Raw genomic sequence first — 22,364 nt, 5'->3', positions numbered from 1 at the left:
CAAAGTCATTAAGAACACCAAAGTACATTTGAATTCCATTAACTTTTCCAAATCTTCCCACAGTCTACTCCACCCCTGGCTCTGAGTGAAGAGCAATTTACAAGACAAAATGACACATTATCTAGAGATAAATTTACAAACTGACATCAGAAAACTGTCCCAGAGGCTATATTACCTCTTCAAGTTTATTACAGTATCTTTAGTTCTTATTGCATATATTGTTACATGCCTTTTACAAGTCAGGAGTATATATATAGTATGCTCAATTCAGCAGAAGTCATGTCTATTGCTTCTCTCTTGAAAACCAGCAGCATGCAGTGCAATATTTGGTGTGTGGAGTTATTGTTTCAAAAAGTGAAAAACTACTTAGGTTTAACTGAAGAGGGAACATGATCTTTATTGGCTTATATGCAAAGTTTCATTTTGGTTTTATGCAGTTTGCATAGTTCATGATTATTTTCTAATGAAAAACTAGATGTGTTGTCAGTGACCTTGAAGAAGATCAGGTGACAGTAGCAAACAGAAAAATTTGAAGAAGAGGCATAACTTTTAAAGTAGAAAGGTCAGCAAGAACTGCCTGAAACAAAAGAACAAAAAGGATTATTAATATCAGTATTCTAATGGGCAAGGGAAGCCACAACAGAAACACGACTGCAATGTAAGCCTGGCATTGACCCCCTCCTCTAAGTTCTTCATGTGTGTCCTAAATCTGTACAGAAACTACAACCTCCCTTCTCTTTTCTGAACGTATTAATGTCAGAACATGTGCAAAATGCTAAAACATGCAGTAGAAAACAACCTGGACTTTTGTCTTGAGCCTTCTTCAAATATACAAGGTAGCAGGAGTTTATAAGAGGTCTAACATTTCAACTTGCTTCTATAAATAAACGTACATTATGAATCTTGGTCCCGTTATTCTAGTATACGGAGTATCTGGCTTCAGGAAATCATTTGGAGATGGAACTAATGTTTATTCAATTGCAAGATGCATAAACATCCTCTTCCCTTTAAACAAAGAATGTAGGCAGCTATTTTAGGGGTAATATTTAAATTTTTATGTGAGATAACAAATAGACTAATATGGTAAGTCACTATTTAATTGAACTATGTTTCAACTGAAAACATATTGAAAAGAAACCAGCTTTAAAGAATTAACTCATTATTAAAAATAACCAAAAAGGCTTGTATCTTTACTGTATCATCTGAATGCATGCTCTTTAACTCTCTCAAAGTTTTTCTTTGTTCTAGCAGAATACATAATAAGAAAATAATAAGAAGATGCAACCGAAGACCCAATAGTCGCTACTAAAATTACTGGGCATCTTGTTTCCCATAATGGTTATAATGGTTTCCTGTAATAAGCTTGTTTGTGATTCCTTCACATGAAGATTGTCTTCAACTAAGGAATTTTGAATACTTACTATTACTTAGCTTGGAACTTACAGGTTTTAACCGAGTTAAAAAATTAGGTTATGAGTAATGTGTGTCCTATGCATCTGAGACTTAAGGGCCTGAGCCTGGCAATCTCTCAGGAACTATTTCCATCCCCTCCGAGTAAACTTATCCTTACTTCAGCTGCGGCCAGTGATGTCACCTCCATCAGGTTCACTGCTCGGAAAGCAAACACAGCAGCTGCCAGCACTGGAAAAGAATGCACACTATTTCAACAGCCTGACACACTGCCTGCGATGCCCACACCCCACCAGGAGAGCTCAGAACGCACGCTTTACATGACTGCACGCGCGTGTTCTGCACGAAGACCTCGTGAGGACTGGAAGTCGTCTCTAGAGGATGGAGTGCCTGATGGCTAGATAGACCAAAGCCCATAGTTTTGGGAAAAAGGAAAATTCAGTGGTCTTAAAAGACCCATTTTATAAATTGCTTCTTTCCTACCTATCAGTTAAGTCGTAAGTTCTTAAATATAAATAAATAACAAATACAATATAATAAATACAGATAAATAAAGGTTTATTTTGATGCAGGTGTTTCTTACTAATGCAACAGGATTCTGAAGTTATATGAAGACTGTATTTTTAAATTCATCAGATCATGTTTCGTCTGTATGAAGGAGGTGTCCTGATAGACATGTGTAATAAACCTTTTCTAAAAAAAATATTTTTTTAGTATTTTGTTATAGTTACACTTTCATATTCAGCATTGCCTTTCATAGAGTGTCATAAATGGATAGTTCTGTGGGGAGAGCTGCTGTGGACTGATCCTGAAATTTATATTAATGTTGGCTATAGGAAAAAGAAGTTGAAATTTTGAAAAAAAATCATAGGACACCTCACAGGTTAATAATGTACACGGAGTAGAAACCAATATTTGTCATATCCATCAGATGCATGTGACAACATGTAATCCTTACTACATAATCTGCCATAAAACCCCATGTGACGGAATGCATCATACTGAACAGCAAAAGGACCCAAGTAAGAGGTGGGTACCCTGACCCAGAGATGGTGCTGCCTCAAGATAACTCTTGACCTTCCCTTGTTTCTTCTTTTTTATCACCAGTGGTGGTAGTTTCCTCTCTACCCAATAAGTCATTGAAATTTAGGAAATAAATGGTAAGGAATCTTCAAAATTATTAAAAGACTGCCTCCTAAGTATATGGCACAGCTAATGCAAATATATATATATATATATATATATATATAGACACACACACACACACACATATATACACATATATACATATATATGTATTTTAAGTACATTTTTACTATGGGAATAATAATAATAATGCTAATGATAATTTTCACTCCAATTCTATGAGTTAAGTACCACTGCTAGCCCCATTATATTAAGATGGAAATGGAGGCCCAGTGAGTTGGGAGGACATGTTTGGAGTCCCACAGGTAGAAAATAGTAGATTGAAAATTAACCCTGGCTCTGGAGCCTGCGCATCTAACCATTCACTCTGATGACTTTAGTGAGATTGAAGGTAAGTAGTAATGACCCTTCCCTGATATGAAAATTTGGGTGCTCTCCTATGAATTGTCATCTCTGCTATCCTTCAGAATGGTTTTCCAGAGATGGCCTGAAGCACGATGCTATGGTGACTCTGGGCTCTGACAGGTAGGTGGCTGTGCCTGAGGAGTGGAAATCAGCATCCAGACCTCTTAATTTCCCCAGACAGACACTGAGTGCAACCAGACCAGACTGGGAAACATAGGCATTTTTCTAGGGTACAACAGATTTTGGACAGTCTGACAAAAACAAAAACAAAAACAAAAACAAAAACAAAAACAAAAAAAAACAACAACATTGCAATTAGTTAGGAAAACTCTGAGGAAAAAAAAAGATGATAGCAGTAAAACAAAATTTAAAAGGTCAGATCAAGCTGGGATTATTTAATATGTAACAAGGGATACAAGAGATCAGGGACAAAGAATTTACCTTTCAATTGAAAAGGAGAAAACTTAAGTACTTTAAAGTCACTAAGCTTCTAAATTTATAAGAATATCAAAGAAAATAATTTCTGTGGACCAGCAACGTCTTTATAGATTCCTAATATCTGGAATCATTTTGACAATGGGGACATTTGAGAAGCTAAGGACTGTGTGACTGTTACTTCCTTTTTTATGTGTGATTTAAGAGAGTTGGTGAAAGCTTGACAGGATGGCCACATTTTCTGCTGTAGCAGGAAAGAGTTTTACATGGCGGGAAATTGTTTTTCCAAAGGTAGATAAGAGGGAGGAAAAAAAGATCAGTTCACTAATTGACCTCAGCATCCCAAGTGCTTATGTGCTCATAACCTTTATTTATCTTGGTGTCACATCACAGAAGTTCCTTTGCGTCTGCTTCATGTTTGATTTGCCCAGCCCTTCCGCAGAACACGTTTTTTTGTCAAGGAGTAAAAATCCACTTTGTGATATTCTCAGCTGCAATCATGCTTCACAGGAAACACAGAAACTCTCACATTTACCTGTAGTTTTTTAAGCTATTCCCATCATTTTAATTCTAAGCAACTCTATCATAAGCATCAAGACACCTATGCTTTAAACTGTTTTTAAAAAGACCCAATTAATTTAAAATTAAAGCCAGTAATATTTACTAACAATTTAGTATTAAATGCCCCAAAATATCCATTTCAAAAACATCTGAAATAATAAAAACTAATTTGGGTGTACCTACATGAAATGATCTAACCCGTGGCTCCTTATTTGGATTCATGGTAGGGGAGTCCCCACCAGTCTAGTTCCATTTCTAGATGTTCTATAATTCTTCTCTGTTGATTTAAAAAAAGACTCAGGGAAAGGGGATGGGTACAAAAGTGCAGACTGCATTTCTCTACCTATCAGCAGTAACATTTTTATTAATGTATTAAGTCACAGCAGAGTACTAGTTTAGAGCAAATGCGTTATTCAACATTCATTTATTTCTCTCTCACTTGAGAATTTGCTGGGGAGTGGGGTGTGATAAGTCACAAAGTGAGAAGATTTAAACTGAAAGAGGTCTTGAAGTTCTTCCAATTCAACATTTCTTTCCCAGTAGGAAAGCTCTTAACTTTTGGGTGACAGTTAAAAGCCCATTCTAGTTTTGAAAAATCCTAATTATTAGAAGGTACTTTCTTGTACTGAACCCTCTTCTTTAACATGCTCTAATATCTTTTTGCAATGATATAAAAAGCTATACACAACACTCTTCAAAATTTATGACATACCCAGAAGAGGTTTATTTGCTAGAAAGTCTAAAATCCTGTTGCCTGAGAAATGGTAGCAGAAAACAAGGCTTCTTAGCTTGGAGAGTAGAAGCTTTGGGGAAAGGCAAGAGTAGAAAAAACATGATGATGACCATGGTTTAACAGGAGTACATTATAACAAGGTATATTGTCCAGAAGTGAAATGGGCTATGTTGGTAGACAAGGACTCCAACACTGATGAGTTCAAGCAGAGGATGAGAACTGCCTATCAGAAACATCTAAAAGGAGTCATACCTGAGGACTGCTAGGATTCCTCTACCTCTAGATTATAAGTATCACTGCCATTCAGCCAAGAGAAATGAGGGCAGACCCTTCTTTCCTAAGTCATATCTGTGTGGGCTTAAAACCCAATTGAGATAGAAGGATAGTAGGAGTTATTAACATCAGTGAGTGGTATATGTGATTATACCAAGGGTGACATTGATCTTCCTGGCACTTTATTATTACTGTAATTTTCCTTTTTAAAATGCCATACAATTACTCTAGACCTCTCAGCATTCAAGAATATGTTAATATGGTACCTAAAGAATCTTCTGCAAGAAAAGGGTCTTCTTTAATTAAGCACTATTTCCACAAACCCAGCGAGGTGTCTTTACAATGCTATCAGTATAAGGTAAGAAAATGAAGGTCTCACACAGGTTATATAATTTATTCAATATTACACAATTGGAAAAGGTTGGACCCAGCACTCTGCAAACTTTTCTACTCTCCATCCATTATTGTGAAAACCTTGTGCTATTTATCTGAACTTCCTGATAATCCCAATGATTAAAAATAACTGAGCCTATTTTGGATAAGAGAAACAAAGTAATATAATTAACAAGAAATCTGTGCCCTATGTATTATCATACAGTTGTCTTATGTGTATATCTATTGTAAGAAGTACTTAATTATAACTAAAAGATAAATCTGTGGCTTCCTGGAAAAAAAAAAAAAGAAATATTTTTTGGCTTAAGAGAATACCTAAGAGGGGAAACTCAACCACCAGGAGTCAGAGACTGTTAGCAAAAAGGAAAAAGTTGGGGTGCCTGGGTGGCTCAGTGGGTTAAAGCCTCTGCCTTCGGCTCGAGTCATGGTCCCGGGGTCCTGGGGGATCGAGCCCCAAGTCGGGCTCCCTGCTTGGTGGTGAGCCTCCTTCCACCCCTCCCCCTGCCTGCCTCTCTGCCTACTTGTGATCTCCGTCTGTCAAATAAATAAATAAAAAAATCTTAAAAAAAAAAAAAAAGAAGGAAAATGTTTTGAGTTCAGTAGAAGCTGAAGTCCAGGAGAGCTGAGATTTCTACTCTGTAGGGAGGCTCCATGTCAGTGTGGATTTTAGGCAGTGGTTGGGAAGGGGCACAGCCCAGACGCAGAGATATCAGGGAAGCCAGGAACAGAAATGCAGTATACAATCTGCTGCATGGACGTCACAGAGGTATAGAAAGTCCTGGCTCAACTAGAAATGAGGGAGGAGAAATGGACTTTCCTGGGAGCAAAGAAAGAAAGACGAGGAACACACTAGTGTTGGGAAGGTACAGAGAAGTATCTAGATCTTAGAACTTCAGTACTTGTTTTCTAAGGCAGACAAATCTGTTAAATATTTATGAATTAGAAATGACAGATAACTATAGACTCAAACTGCAGTTACAGATGATGAAAGTTAGAAAGGAAAAGGGCTTTATTATAGAAACATGTGTTTTACAAACAAGCACTTATTACCAGCAAGAATTTCCAGAGAGTTGTATCCTAGGATTCTATCCCACAAAAGCAGGAGTTGATCTGTAGCTAAGTATCCAGAGAAAGCTCGAACCATCCACTTAAAGGATATGCGAAGTCTGTAAGCAAAGGAAAAAGAAAATGCATCTTAACAGGGGCTTTTCTTCTTACAAAAAGGCAGTATCAGAAGAGCCAACCAATTCTATTGTTCAGGTAACTTCTCTGTGAGGCTTAGAAATCACCTGATTTTAAATTTCACACGCCTTCTTAAAAGCTGCAGAAGGGTAATGGTGAGAAACCATGAGTCTTCAAATTAATGGTCTCGACATATTAAGAGGAAAAATTTGACCTGCTGTGTTATATAGTTCAGCTTTCAGAAAACTCACTTCTATGTTCTGTTTTCAGGGTCTGAACTCATTAGGTATCAATGAGGTGGTCTGAAGAGTCAAAAGTTCTTAACAGTTTGAATCATGATTATTTGAATTTTTATTCAAAATGCTTGAAAAAGTGCTTGCTAGCTGTACGCTTTTCCAATTCAATGCATTATATGCCTATATTTTTTAGTCAAATGGCTACATAGTATGAATAAAATAAAACAACAGGCAGGAGTCTTTGAAGATAAAGAAAAATAGTTTTAAAACTATAAAGGACCTTAAAACTAGATTTCTGATTTCAAACCCTCCATTTTAATGAGAGGTTATCAGAACTCTGAAAAGTCAACCAGAAAATTCAACTGATTTTGCAAAAAACGACAAACAAACCCCCTGCCAAAACCCAAGAGATATGGGATCCCATTACTTATAAGTAGGTTATGTTATAATAATAATTTCTCTCTGCAATCAGGAAATGAACTCTGTACTATCTATTAGCATCTAAACATCACTCGATTGCCCCTGAGAGGTGCTAGGCAAACTCTTTGCTGGAGCTGTTACAATATTACATAGGTGCTATTTTCTTAAAGCAAGAGAATGGGACCTGGAGATTGCCATTGTTGATGTGGTATTAATTCTCTTAAGACCGAAAAACACCCCTAAGTTTTCAGAAATTCCTCAAGACTAGATAACTATTATTCTAATATAACAAAGTACATGCAGAGAGTAATATTGACAAATTAAACTTTTTGGTTGGTTTTAGAGTATCTGTTTATAAATGCTGAAGAAAGTTTTGGCTACCAGATATTTTAAATTTAAAAAGATCATTTGACTTTTAAGTCTAAGTTATTAATGTCATCTAGTTTCATTTTACTGGATCCCTCATGGTGTGTTATTAGAACAACAGCACCACACACTGTGCTCCACCCATATATAGTACAGAATTAGTTTCTTGGAAATAGTTTATTGAGGTATAATTTATGGGGAGTAAAATTTACCCTTATTAAGGCACAGTTCTATGACTTAAGAACCAAATGGAAACTTTACAACTGAAAAATACAATAACAAAAACAAAACAAAAAACAACCTTCACTGGATAGATCCAATAGCAAAATGGTAATGACAGAGAAAAGAGCCAGTGAATTTGAATATAGATCAACAGAAAGTATCTAATTAGAACCATAGAGTAAAATGGATTGAAAATAAAATGAGTAGAGTTTCAGGGACCTCTGGAATGAGACCACAAGTTTCAACATTTGTATCACTGGAATCCTAGAAGAAAAGGAAAGTAAGTATGGTGCAGAAAAAAATATTTACAGATACATCCTAATTAAACTGCTGAGAACTAAAGACAAAGAGAAAAAACATTTTTCTTGAAATGTTTGGCAGAATTTACCAGTAAAGCCATCCAGGGAGTTTATTTGAAGGTAGAATGTGATTAATTAAAAAATGTATACTGTAAGCCCTAAGACATTGTTATGGACTGAAAGTTTCCTGTCATTCCACCAGCCCCCCATTCATGTTGAAACCTACCCCCCAGGGTGCCTGGGTGGCTCAGTTTGTTGAGTGACCCGCCTTCAGCTCAGGGCATGATCCTGGAGTCTGCTGATAAGTCCTACATGGGGCTCCCTGCTGGGGGGGGGTCTGCTTCTCCCTCAGATCTTCCCCCTCTCATGCTCTCTCTCTCTCATTCTCTCTCTCTCTCTCAAATAAATAAATAAATAAATAAATTAAAAAAACAAAAACAAAAACAAACCCAAACCAAGACCTACCCCCCAGTGTCATGGGGAGTAGTCAAAGAGGGAGGGTCTTTGGGTGGTAAGTGAAATGAGATAGTTAGAGAATGAAGCATTCAGGGTTGGGCTTAGTGCCTTCATAAGAATCATGACAGAGTTAGTTTCTCTTCTCTGCTCTCCACCATGTAAGAATACAATAAGAAGTTGGCAGTCTGCAGCCTAGAAGAGGGTCCTCACTAGAACTCAACCATGCTCTATCACCCTGATCTTAGACTTTCAGTTTTCAGAACTGTGGGAACTGTTTCAGTAGTTTATAAGCTACACAGTTTATGGTAATTTGTTATAGCAGACTGAACTAAGACAGGCATCCATCAAAAAAATGGTTTAAGAAAGGTATAAATAATAATCCAATAGTAGAGATAAAATGGAATAAAAAATACTCAGTTCAAAAGCAGGCAGGAAAAGAGGAAAAATAGAATAAAAAAGACAAATAGGGGCGCCTGGGTGGTTCAGCTGGTTAAGTGTCTGCCTTCAGCTCAGGTCATGATCTCAGGGCCCTGGGAATGAATTTGCTGAACTGGGCTCTCTACTCAGTGCGGAGCCTGCTTCTCCCTTTCCCTCTTCTTGCCGCTCCCCTGCTTGTTCCCTTTCACTCTCTGTGTCAGTAAATAAGTACAATCTTTCAAAAAACAAATAGAAAATGTCTACCAAGATAGATGATATCAATTGCTATTACTTTAATCAATAAAATCAATTATAAATATAAATGGAATAAACACAACAATTAAAAAGACAAATTGCCGTACTGGAAGGCCCAACTATACTTTTGACAAGAAAGCCACTTAGAAAATAAAGAAATCGATAATCAATACACTAAAACCAAAAGGACATATGAATTGTAATTGAAAGAAAGCTGGGATGGCTATATCAAATGCAGTAGATTTATTACTAGGAATAAAAACATTAAATAATGATAAAGGGACCAGTTCTTCTAAAAACAGAGCTTCTAATGCATGAAGTAAAAACATATATAGCAATGAAGGAAGAAATAGACACACTCCCATTAATAACTGGAGACTAACATTTCTTTCTCAATAATTAATAGAGAAAGTAGACAGAAAATTAATAAGTCTATAGAAGGCTTCAATATTATCAAAAACTTGACTATGTTGCCATTTACAGAACATTCTGCTGAACACCAGTAGAATATGAATTCTTTTCAAGCGTACTTGGAATAGTCACCAAGACAGATCATATTCTGGGCCATAAAACAAACTTCAGCACGTTTTAAAAATTGAAATCTCATGAAGCATGTCGTCTAATTACAACATAATTAAAATAGAAATCAATAATAGAAAGGTTTCATAACGTTCCAAATATTTGGAAATTAGACAACACACTTCTATATAACCCATGATCAAAGAGAAAGTCACAAGAGAAATTTAGAAACACTTCAAGGGGCGCCTGGGTGGCTCAGTCAGTTAAGCACCTGACTCTTGATTTTGGCTCAGGTCATGATCTCAGGGTTGTGAGATGGAGCCCTGCAACAGGCTCTGTGCTGGGTGGGGGTGTGGGGGGGGAGTCTGCTTGAAATTCTCTTTCTCTCTCCGCCCACTCCCTATGCCCCTCCCACACACGCTCTCTTTCTCTCGAAAGAAAGGAAGGAAGGAAGGAAGGAAGGAAGAAAAAGAAAGAGAGGAAAAAACATTGTGAATTGAATTAAAATGAAAACACAACATATCAAAATTTGCTGCGTGGAGGTAATGTGGTGCTTTGAAGGCAAATTATAATAATATTCCTTATATTAGAAAAGAAGAAAGGTCTCAAACTAACGATCTTTAACCTTAAACAAGAAAACAAGAGCAAAATCAACCTAAGGCAAACATAAGGAAGGAAATAATAAATATAAAAGCATAAATCAGTGAAATTGAAGACAGAAGAACAATAGAGAAAATCAAAGAAAATCAAAGAAAACCAAAACATGTTTCTTTCAAAGAAGAATAAAATTAATAAAGCTCTAGCCAAACAAGAAAAAAGAGAGAAGATATAAATATCAATCTCAAGAATGAGAGAGGTGTTGTCACTGTGATTCTCTGGATATTAAAAGATTAATTAAGAATATTTAGGGAATATTATGAATAACTTTATGTCCAGAAATATGATAACTTAGATTAAATGAACAAAGTACTAAAGCTTATTCAAGAAGAAACAGATAACCTCAACAGTCTTATTATCTATTGAAGAAATTAAATTCTAATTAAAAACCTTCAACAGCATCAGTTTTAATTCATAAAAGCCTTTGAGAAATTGATTTCTAGCTTGACAATTAAATTTTTACGCTTTCTTCTACATAAGAATTTTAATGTTTGCTGTAAGTCATTGAAATAAATGTGTTCCGTTTTCATGATAAAAGAGTATAAATTGGCCAGAAAAAAAAAATCAGGACTTTAGTTTTAAGCAGTAAACTAAATGTCTTCATCCTAGTAAAGCTTCATTATATACAAATATTCATTGCACAAGAGTAAAACAGAAGCCAATTTACTACGAGTTTAAGAAAAAAAGACTTATGTGCAATATAAAATATTTCTGCCACATTCTTGTTTTTATCATCTTTTTTTTTTTTTAAAGATTTTATTTATTTATTTGACAGAGAGAGAGAGATCACAAGTAGGCAGAGAGGCAGGCAGAGAGAGAGGAGGAAGCAGGCTCCCTGCTGAGCAGAGAGCCCGATGTGGGGCTTGATCCCAGGACCCTGAGATCATGACCTGAGCTGAAGGCAGAGGCTTAACCCACTGAGCCACCCAGGTGCCCCTTGTTTTTATCATCTTAATCATTAACAGAATCTTGTTTTTTAATGGATACAAAGGAAAGAGTATAATCTCAGTATTATCAATGGATGAAATGAGGTATTGTTTTATAAAAGGTATTTCTAAGATCTAAGATATCTGACATTCAAGATCTAAGATGTGCTTTAGAGAAAGTATACATATATGCATAAAATTTTATTTTATTTACATATATATACACACATACATATGTATGTATGTATGTATAAAATCCTTGACTACTGAAACAACCTCATGAGGTAGGAATTCTCTTGATTTTAAAGATGAGGAAGTTGAATTACCTTGATTTAAAGAAAGAAATTCAGACTTAGATGAATTAAATAACTTCATCAGGATTATACGGCTTAGTAGATAGAATTTAAGTCCTGGCCTGTCTTTTAAACTCACCCACTCATCCATCCCTCTATCCATCCATCCATCCATCCATCCACCCACTTGATGTGGATTCAAGTATGGAGAAATCAATACTAAACTACTGTATTTCCTATTAACTATATTTGTGATCTCAAAGAGTTAATGCTCCTTTCAAATATGCCCTGCCAATAGGGGAAACTGGTTTCACAGAGGGGAAGACAGTGACAAAACATTAATAAATCATTTAGAAACGTCTGTTGCCTTAGACATTGTTATTTAAAAAAAAGAGAAGGGACCAATAATATTGAAGCCCAGAGGTACTGTACCTACATGTTCACTGATAACTCATATGGAGATAAAGGAACAAATATTCAAACTTCTGGAACAAGATAATCACAGTGTACAATCATTACTAGGTAACTGATACAGTTTCCTTGAACAAAAAAGCAAACTTTAACCTATATAGCTTTCATTAAGTTGTTCTCTGGTAAACTTAGCCTAAAATGACTTAATTTTAGTATTATCACATTTCTTACATAGTATTTGTGTTAAAAAATTTTTTCTCAATTTTGGCAATACCTTTCCTTTTAAATAGAAATCAGCTCATTTTGGTGATCCTTCTACCAGGCACAAAAATCCCAGCAAATAAGAATTCATTAGGATTTTGGATGTTCTTCTGAGAATTTTTGGCACAACATAGAGCTACACTCTATTACTTGGTAATCTGTGTTTTATTGGAGAAATTGTTAGTTTAATTTCCCTAAAGAATTGTTGTATCTTTACATTGTATGCTTTAAAGTGATATAATAGTACCTTCTGATGTCAATCTATTCTTTAATTAGGAGAGAAAGGCACTCACGGTTGAGCCCCAATTTCTCGTAGATGATAGAAGAGCTGAGGGAGATAGGTCTGAAGAAGAGTTTCAAACAGCAAACAGAGGGACACAATACCCTGGATATAATAAGAAAACACAAGAGAAATACATATTTTAGCATTTAAAAATTAACTCTGACAATAAATTATTCAAATAGAAACGAGGAAAAAATTATCAACATAAATATTTTTATATTGTTGAAAAGTAAAAAAACAGGAAATGCTCTAATGATCTCCAATACTTTGTTTAAAGACACATTTTTTTCCCTCTTACTATTATAGGTATGCTAAGGAGCCTCCTTTTTAACACAATAGGATCCCCATATAACCTGGTGCATAATATTCAGAGAGTCCAAGGAAAACATCATTTTATAGAAAACCTGCTACTCTGTAAGCCCTGTATTATCACTTATGTCCAGCAAACTAGTTTTTTCTGGATGCATTCCAGTTTCCAGGTATTTCTTTGTATTAAGCCCACACCCTTTACTCTCTCCCTCCATAAGTCCCTTCCCTTTCAGCTGCCTCACCCATCCAGAAAAATATTTCCTGCTTTTTTTCACTCTTTCTTTGAAATCTATTCCCAGGGGAAGACTGACCAATGACTGTTTGAAACTTGCATCAGGAAGTTATCAAACAAGAATGCCTGATTACCTTAGTATAAAGCTCTATCTTTCTATCTATATATAAAAATCTACTTTTTATAAGGGCATCATTTGTAGAGGACAAAAAGTAGCCAATTGAAGCAGATGGTTTTTCAAGTGCGTTTATTACTTGACGACTCTGAATAAAGTCTTTCTTGTACCTCAGCATTCCTCAGGGATCTTTGTGAGGAAGTCTGAATCCTCTTTGTGAGTTTCTAAGGAAAAAAAGGGCGGGCATGGTTCCAAATAGTTCAGTCTGGCTACAAGCCAGAAAAGGAGCTGACCGCCTGTAAGTCTATTCCATTGAATAAAGAAAGGGCAAGATGCAGGGCTGGCCCAACCAATTCACTGAAAAAGGACACCTCAGGGTCAGTATGGAGGTAGAGGAGGAGTATACAGGGTTGCTGGATGTCAAGCTTCAGTGCTCTGCACAAGGAAAACACTGTGGGTGTATCCTGGGCAGCCAGTTAAAAAAATTTTTTTAACTCTAAAGCATAAAATGATACAGATATGAGAGTAAGAAATCTGAGACTAAAAATAAGGTTATTAGAAAACAGAATTATTTATATATTTCTGATTACTCTACACTAGAAATTAATATAAGATAAGCACTAACTCAAGTTGTTTCAGAGAATTGGAAACCCCCCAAAGATAATGGGTGGTGCTTCATTTGTTCATTGGAGAAACCCTGGATTTCTGTTACTTGTCAACTTTTACCAGCAATGTAGGAGAGCAAAGGTGGAGACAGAGGGAGGTGGACTAGGAATACACAGGGTTAAACTGTGGGAGATAAAGAAAAGTGATTTAATTTAATAGTAGTGACAGAGTATTCTCTTCAGGGAAATCTGGTAGCCCTGATACATTCCCATTTAGTGTTTTCTTCTGGAGAGTCAGCTGAGTTCACCACAGATGGACCAGAGCAGGCCCAAAGGTGAAAAAGTATAATGAAAGTAAAATACTCTTTTTATTCAGGCTCATGGGTGGAAAAAAAGATGTGATAGAGGACCAGCCAACATAAAATAGATAAAAATGTTTGACTTCTGGGGTGCCTGAGTGGCTCAGTGGGTTAAGACCTCTGCCTTCTTCAGCTCAGGTCATGATCCCAGGGTCCTGGGATTGAGCTCCGCATCGGGCTCTCTGCTTGGTGGGGAGCCTGCTTCCCTTTCTCTCTCTGCCTGCCTCTCTGCCTACTTGTGAACTCTGTCCGTCAAGTAAATAAATAAAATCTTAAGAAAAAAAAAAGTTAGACTCCCAGTAGGTTCCTCTTAGAGGTCAACGGAGCTATCTACTGAACACAAAGAAATTATCTAGTATGGTAACTGATAATTAGTCAAATATGAAGTTGAAAAATAAGTGACAAATAAATGTTGGATTTTCATTAATAGATGACAATCACAACAATAGTAATAAAAACAGCAGTCATTTATTTACTGAACACCCACCATGAGCCAAGTGCCACCCTGGCAGTCTATAGCCCTAGAAAAACATACTAATCTCATCTCCTACATGAGGACATCAGCGTTCAAAGAGGGTAGGCATCCTTGCCAAAGTGAATAATAAAGACATTTTTATATGTTTTTTCAGTTAACAGATAAAAGACAATGTAAGTGCAATTGATAAATGCCCTTTTCTCTCCTAATTATCACCAAAAATATTTAAAAATCAATTTCTTCTTCTCTTTAATTTCACTTAGTCTGTAGAAATATGCTGCTTGACTTTACAAATTAAAATTTGCTGCTTTACAATTTAACTGAGAAGGAGACTTTTCCTTAAGGAAAGAAAACAGATTAGAGTCAAATTTGATCCAATTTTTATGAACTTACAGAAGGATGAGAAGAGATGGAATGGAGTCTGAAGAAAAAACGCACATACATCTCACGGAATATCTGATACAATTTGGAAGGTTCATGGTAGAGAAAACAAAGTGGTGCAACTGAAAGAATAAAGAAATTAATCAATAACATTGCAGAACTATTACAATTTGAGAAAATAAGTTAATGAAACATGAAAGAATAAATATTTTATAGTAATATTCATTCAAAGACAAGTTTAAAATCATATATATTGTTTCTCCATGTTGAAAAGGAAATAAATACACATGTAAAAAGTTCAGTCCTTAAAAATGATAAAGAAAGGGGTAATTAAAAACTACCATAAACCCAACTTAATGGATGACACAGTGAATTACACATAGAGGGATATTACAGTTCAAAGTAACTTTAAAAAACTATGTAAAGTCAAGTCTCTCTTTTTTAAATTGAAATAGTAAGAAAGTGAGACGGAGGTCATTCATTTTCACTTTGTTCCACAAAGGATGCAGAAGGTTTTTCAAAATTTTTTATTTTGGAAGTGAGGTAAGTAAAATAGAAGATAATTTATGGATCCTGGATATCAACCTTTTGTCTGTACTGTCATTTGCAAATATCTTCTCCCATTCCGTGGGTTGCCTCTTTGTTTTCTTGACTGTTTCCTTTGCTGTGCAGAAGCTTTTGATTTTGATGAAGTCCCAAAAGTTTATTTTCGCTTTTGTTTCCTTTGCCTTTGGAGACATATCTTGAAAGAAGATGCTGTGGCTGATATCGAAGGGGTTACTGCCTATGTTCTCTTCTAGGATTCTGATGGATTCCTGTCTCACGTTGAGGTCTTTTATCCATTTTGAGTTTATCTTTGTGTACAGTGTAAGAGAATAGTCAAGTTTCATTCTTCTACATATAGCTGTCCAGTTTTCCCAGCACCATTTATTGAAGAGACTGTCTTTTTTCCACTGTGTATTTTTTCCTGTTTTGTTGAAGATTATTTGACTGTAGAGTTGAGGGTCCATATCTGGGCTCTCTACTCTGTTCCACTGGTCTATGTGTCTGTTTCTATGCCAGTACCATGCTGTCTTGGTGATCACAGCTTTGTAGTAAAGCTTGAAATCAGGTAACGTGATGCCGCCAGTTTTATTTTTGTTTTTCAACATTTCCTTAGTGATTCAGGGTCTCTTCTGGTTCCATACAAATTTTTGGATTATTTGCTCCAGCTCTTTGAAAAATACCGGTGGAATTTTGATCGGAATGGCATTAAAAGTATATATTGCTCTATGCAGTATAGACATTTTAACAATGTTTATTCTTCCGATCCAAGAGCATGGAATGGTCTTCCATCTTTTTGTGTCTTCTTCAATTTTTTTTATGAGTGTTCTGTAGTTCCTCGAGTACAGATCCTTTACCTCTTTGGTTAGGTTTATTCCCAGGTATCTTATGGTTCTTGGTGCTATAGTAAATGGAATCGATTCTCTAATTTCCCTTTCTGTATTTTCATTGTTAGTGTATAAGAAAGCCACTGATTTCTGTACATTGACTTTGTATCCTGCCACGTTACTGAATTGCTGTATGAGTTCTAGTAGTTTGGGAGTGGAGTCTTTTGGGTTTTCCATATAAAGAATCATCCAGGATCTATAAAGAACTCCTCAAACTCAACACACACAAAACAGATAATCATATCAAAAAATGGGCAGAAGATATGAACAGACACTTCTCCAATGAAGACATACAAATGGCTATCAGACACATGAAAAAATGTTCATCATCACTAGCCATCAGGGAGATTCAAATTAAAACCACATTGAGATATCACCTTACACCAGTTAGAATGGCCAAAATTAGCAAGACAGGTAACAACATGTGTTAGAGGGGATGTGGAGAAAGGGGAATGCTCTTCCACTGCTGGTGGGAATATAAGTTGGTGCAGCCACTTTGGAGAACAGTGTGGAGGTTCCTCAAGAAATTAAAAATAGAGCTTCCCTATGACCCTGCAATTGCACTACTGGGTATTTACCCCAAAGATACAGATGTAGTGAAAAGAAGGGCCATCTGTACCCCAATGTTTATAGCAGCAATGGCCATGGTCGCCAAACTGTGGAAAGAACCAAGATGCCCTTCAGCGGACAAATGGATAAGGAAGATGTGGTCCATCTACACTATGGAGTATTATGCCTCCATCAGAAAGGATGAATACCCAACTTTTGTAGCAACATGGACGGGACTGGAAGAGATTATGCTGAGTGAAATAAGTCAAGCAGAGAGAGTCAATTATCATATGGTTTCACTTATTTGTGGAGCATAACAAATAACATGGAGGACAAGGGGAGTTAGAGAGGAGAAGGGAGTTGGGGGAAATTGGAAGGGGAGGTGAACCATGAGAGACTATGGACTCTGAGAAACAATCTGAGGGGTTTGAAGCGGCGGCGGGGTGGGAGGTTGGGGGAACCAGGTGGTGGGTATTAGAGAGGGCACGGATTGCATGGAGCACTGGGTGTGGTGCAAAAACAAGGAATACTGTTATGCTCAAAATAAAAAAAAAATTTAAAAAGATGATTTATGAATAGCATTTAGAATCACGGTCTTCAACTAATTTAATTTGAAAATAAAAATTTTGATTAACAGCTTAGAATAACTGGTCCTTGAGACTGGAGTTATCTCAACATTTGTACAAAGAAGTTTTTATAGGCTTAAAATAAAACAACTCTCAAGCAGAGGATTTATTTCTCTAATGAATGTTGAATTAAGTTTTCCTTTGCACCCAATTCTTGGCAATTAAGCACAGGTGAGTCAACTCAATCAGACATCCCAAAACTGAATGTCAAAAGTCCTCATCTCAGATGCTGATGTGACAACATGATTATTCTGGACTGACATGGTCATGCTTTTCATCTTTTCAAACCTTGAGAATTTTATGCAGCATGAATACATCCATAATGCAGATACATAAAACTGCATTACCTAAATATTAATTTTAAAACACAATGACTTACTGGGTAATTTTAGCTATGACATAAAATGGACAATTTAGAAATTCTCAGGCTCCATAATCCATCAATACCGTCCCTGGCAGTAGGCAGTTAAATTATCAGGGAAAGCAATAAGCCAACTCAACTAACTTCTTCTTCTTCTTCTTCTTTTTTTTTTTTTAAAGATTTTATTTATTTATTTAACAGAGAGAAATCACAAGTAGGCAGAGAGGCAGGCAGAGAGAGAGGAGGAAGCAGGCTCCCCGCTGAGCAGAAAGCCCGATGTGGGGCTTGAACCCAAGGACCTGGGATCATGACCTGAGCTGAAGGCAGCGGCTCAACCCACTGAGCCACCCAGGCGCCCCTCAACTAACTTCTTTTTGAAAAACTGAAAGGAAAAAATGATAAAAATTTTTAACTCTTACAAAAATAAAAATTCAACTATCTGGAATAAATGTCAGTGCACAGTATTATAGATGAGTAAATCATCAAAAGCTAGCATTGCAAGGGCGAGATTTCACTTTTTCTGAAGAAGAAAAGAGAGAGAAATCAATTTTAGGGGAGTAAATAAATACCTACAAAAATAAACTAATTTTATATATAAAGAAAAAAATTTAATTATATACATACACGTTTAAAAACTAACTGGCAAATCTTTCCATTTTAAAACTAACTTTAAAAACTTACTCTACTATCAAAATAAATTGCTATTTGTTAAAATAGCCCAAATTAATGTATTCAACACATTTAAAAAGAGTAATTCATATTCTAGTTGCAACAACCTAAGAAAAAGCAATGTGTCATAAATACATGGCATTATTATGAATTCAAAGTGAAGCTTTGAAATTTACTTACCTTTTTAGGCATTTTTTCCCTTAACTTTGAAAGTTATTGATATGTAAAAACCTATAATCTGAGTCTAAAGATTTTATGGATTCAGTACTCATTAATTATCATTTCCAGTGAAGGAATAAAAGAGATAATTTTAAAATCAGCACTTTTTAAACAAACATGTATAATGCAAACCTTTACAATTGGTTATTATTTAAGATACCACTACTGGTGTGTTGAATTCCCTTATAAAGCTATGAAATGGAAAAGCTTTAGTCCTTTATATGTGACATGTAAGAAATCTACATGAGCTTACTTTTTATTTATAGCACATTTCCCATTTGTTTCTTCCATAAAAATGAATTAGCTCATTATCTTTTTAATCAATTAAATATGGTATCATAGGAATTTCTTTGTGAAATCATCAAACTATACTAATTGGCATAAATGGGAGAGGGGAAGGCCAGTTTAAAAATAAAAAGTTTTGAATCAGTTTTTTAATGAGAGAAGTATTATATAATTATTAAGAAACACAGTAGCTAAAACTGAATTAGTAAAGTATTATGTGGAGTCCTTGAGGATGCTTGGGTGATTATTCTAATATACTAGTTCTGAATAAGTGGTGTTGCTAAGGTGTTTGTGGATGCTTAACATACATTTCTAAAATAGTATAAAGAAACTCTGTATCAAACATTTTGCATCATCTAATTCCTTAGTGAACATTAAACCTTTGCCTATTTAAGTAAGCATGGGAATAAGCAGAGATAGAGTCAATGATGTGTTTTGTTCCCTAAGAATCATTAGATTTAAGCTTTTATAACATCATTAATATCCTCCAAATCTCTCAAGTTCACTTTTTAAAAACTGTTTACTTGAAAAATTCTTACAGTTGGAAATAAAATAGATAACAGGCTAACATTTTTATTATTAGATGTAAAACTTTATATTCTTAACCTTTTTGGGGTTTTCTATTTTAAATTCCTCACATATTTATAAAAGAGAAATGTGCTGAAAGGTGATTATAATTTTACGTATTATGTTATGAAATTTTGGTTGCTCAAGAGAAGAAAGCAGAGTGCCCTGTAATTCAAGCCTGTGATTAACACCGTCAAGGGTAGCATAATGCAATGTTCCTAGGTCTTCTGAACTCCTCCCATTGTCTGCTAGTTTTAAAAAATCTAACCTTCTGTCCTTCACCATTATTGTCTGATGCTGAACACAAAGAGGGGCTTTTACAAAGAAAAATGTTAATGTGTCACTGATTCCTTTTATAAAAGCAAAACATTAAAGTATTTCTGTTTAGTATAAAGGTGGGGAGATAGCAGGTGGGGTGACAACACTCTTCAACATGTTTATATGCGAGGTGTGACAATTTAAAAATTATATCCATTGGAGTATAGAGCATTCTTCCTCTTGCTCATCTTCATTAAGCTTCTTGCATTCCTCATTCAATGACACCTGAGGCTGGAAGGCATGCACTTTTCACATGGTCCCTCGGGATGTGCAAGCCTTCAGTGAAATCTGATGTCTATGTCAGCAGTCTGGAGAAAGCATAGACTCGAACTCCGTCTTGGCCCTCCCTTCACATTCTTTCGGACTTATTATTTGTTTAAAAGACTTAGGAGAATTAATTCGGGAATTTAAGCAACCTCATTTTCCACCCATGAGAACTAAATATTAACATGTATCTCTAGTTTCCATCAGATTAGTACCTGATCAACACAGAAGCACTTTCACAGTATGTTCTGATTTTAATTTATCAAGCAATCATCATCTGAGAAATTATGAGGACACTTTACTTTTAAAATATTTAATAGGAGATATAAACAAATACTAAACTCAATGTTTAAAAATGTTCACGATAACTTGTTAAGTGGGTGGGTGATACGGTATAAAGTGTGATCTTCATGTTTAATTTTCTAAAGTGTGATAAAAAGTGACTATTTTAAAGCCCAACTTACCATACATTGAAAATCCATGGAAAGGGATTACACCTAAAAAAAAAAAAGAAAAAAAAAGTTTCTTTTCAATTAGTATACCCACTGAGTTATTAGGTAAACTTGAGAGGATTAAACTGAAATAGAAAGGTTTCCTATCTTTGCTTCATTTGTTCATGAATGTTAGAAAGATTGAGTGATGGTAACCAACAACAACAAAAATGCTTTTTAATACCTGTATAAAAACAAACTAGAAGTTTTCAAATAAAAAGTCCAGTTAACTTTCTATTGCTAATGCTGAAAAACTAAAACTTTGAATATGTTACAAAAAGAAGACAAAAACAGAATAAAGCATATCACAGAACTAAGTTTAAGAACAAATTGTAATTGTCTCAGAAAGTCAAAAGATTATGTCCTTCCTGAAACAACTTCATCCTGTATATTAGAATCCAATCTGTTAAAAAGATAAGTGGCTGGCTTATACAAACCAGCTGGGTAACCTCAGTAAAGTCACCCACTTCCTGAGTTTTAGTAACTGCTTGTCATGCACAGGAACTAAGACTGTCTCTGAAATATCATCTAACTCTAAAATTCTATGTTTAACAATTATGCTTAGAGCAAACACAGGAAAATTTGTGAGATCTAAAGAAAAGTGGACATAGGAGGATCTTCCAGTTTAAGATTCTTCAGCAACTTAAAGGTTTTTTGCTTCTAGAAACTGAAAAAATTCAAAACCAGATTAGGTTCACATTACAAGTCAACATTCCTAATGTGATAGCCACCAGCTCAAATTCCAAGGAACTCTTAGACTGAGGCCCACAGGACACCTGGGTGGCTCAGGCAGTTAAGAGGCTGCCTTCAGGGACGCCTGGGTGGCTCAGTTGGTTAAGCAGCTGCCTTCGGCTCGGGTCATGATCCCGGCGTCCTGGGATCGAGTCCCGCATCGGGCTCCTTGCTCATTGGGGAGCCTGCTTCTCCCTCTGCCTCTGCCTGCCATTCTGTCTGCCTGTGCTTGCTCTCTCTCCCTCTCTCTCTCTCTGACAAATAGATAAATAAAATCTTTAAAAAAAAAAAAAAAAAAAAAAAAAAAAAAAAAAGAGGCTGCCTTCAGCTCAGGTCATAATCCAGTTCCACATCAGGCTCCTTGCTCAGTGGGAGGCCAGCTTCTCCTTCTGCCTGCTGCTTCCCCTGCTTGTGCACGCTCTCTCTCTCTGACAAATAAATAAAATCTTAAAAAAAAAAGGCTGAGAGCTGAGGGCCCACCCACCATCTTTCTTCAAGTCTCTCTCTCTGCTTGTATCTTTGGTTGAGCATCTTTTTTCTTCTTATGAATGACTATCTTTTCCTACCTTCCCTCTCAGCTACTTAATTTTGTTTCTTTTACTAATTCTAGGCTTTTAGCAAACAATAAAAAAGTCTGTCTTTTCTAACTTTTCTAATAAAATAAAAATAAAATAAAATAAAAACAAAATAAAATTGTTGATGTCTGAAAATAAACTGAGAGGAAAATGAGTTAATAGTAGACATATTTTGATGCTTTACAGAAATGTAAGTACATATTACATCTTTCTAAATACTACATCTCAAAGCAAATGGATATT

General features: G+C 35.7%; 1 protein-coding gene across 7 annotated transcripts in view; it reads right to left on the bottom strand.

Annotated features, from left to right (window-relative positions):
- Window positions 1–152: 152 nt before the first annotated feature.
- TBC1D19 (TBC1 domain family member 19) overlaps window positions 153–22,364 on the bottom strand; it is a 156,902-nt gene continuing 134,690 nt past the window's right edge. For 6 of the 7 annotated variants that reach the window (XM_047719057.1, XM_047719062.1, XM_047719063.1 and 3 more), the window contains 6 exons: window positions 20,788–20,820; window positions 15,048–15,157; window positions 12,570–12,661; window positions 6,407–6,522; window positions 1,571–1,641; window positions 153–577 (listed from right to left, as the gene is read on the bottom strand). In XM_047719057.1, coding sequence (XP_047575013.1) covers window positions 503–577; window positions 1,571–1,641; window positions 6,407–6,522; window positions 12,570–12,661; window positions 15,048–15,157; window positions 20,788–20,820 — 497 coding nt within the window. In that variant the 3' untranslated portion in view covers window positions 153–502. The remainder of the gene's footprint in view (window positions 578–1,570; window positions 1,642–6,406; window positions 6,523–12,569; window positions 12,662–15,047; window positions 15,158–20,787; window positions 20,821–22,364) is intronic. The other variant, XM_047719058.1, reaches the window with a different exon arrangement.

Source organism: Lutra lutra, chromosome 2 (genome assembly GCF_902655055.1).
Source record: "Lutra lutra chromosome 2, mLutLut1.2, whole genome shotgun sequence".
NCBI classification, from domain to species: domain Eukaryota; kingdom Metazoa; phylum Chordata; class Mammalia; order Carnivora; family Mustelidae; genus Lutra; species Lutra lutra.
This window is presented reverse-complemented; position numbering and strand designations above follow the sequence as displayed.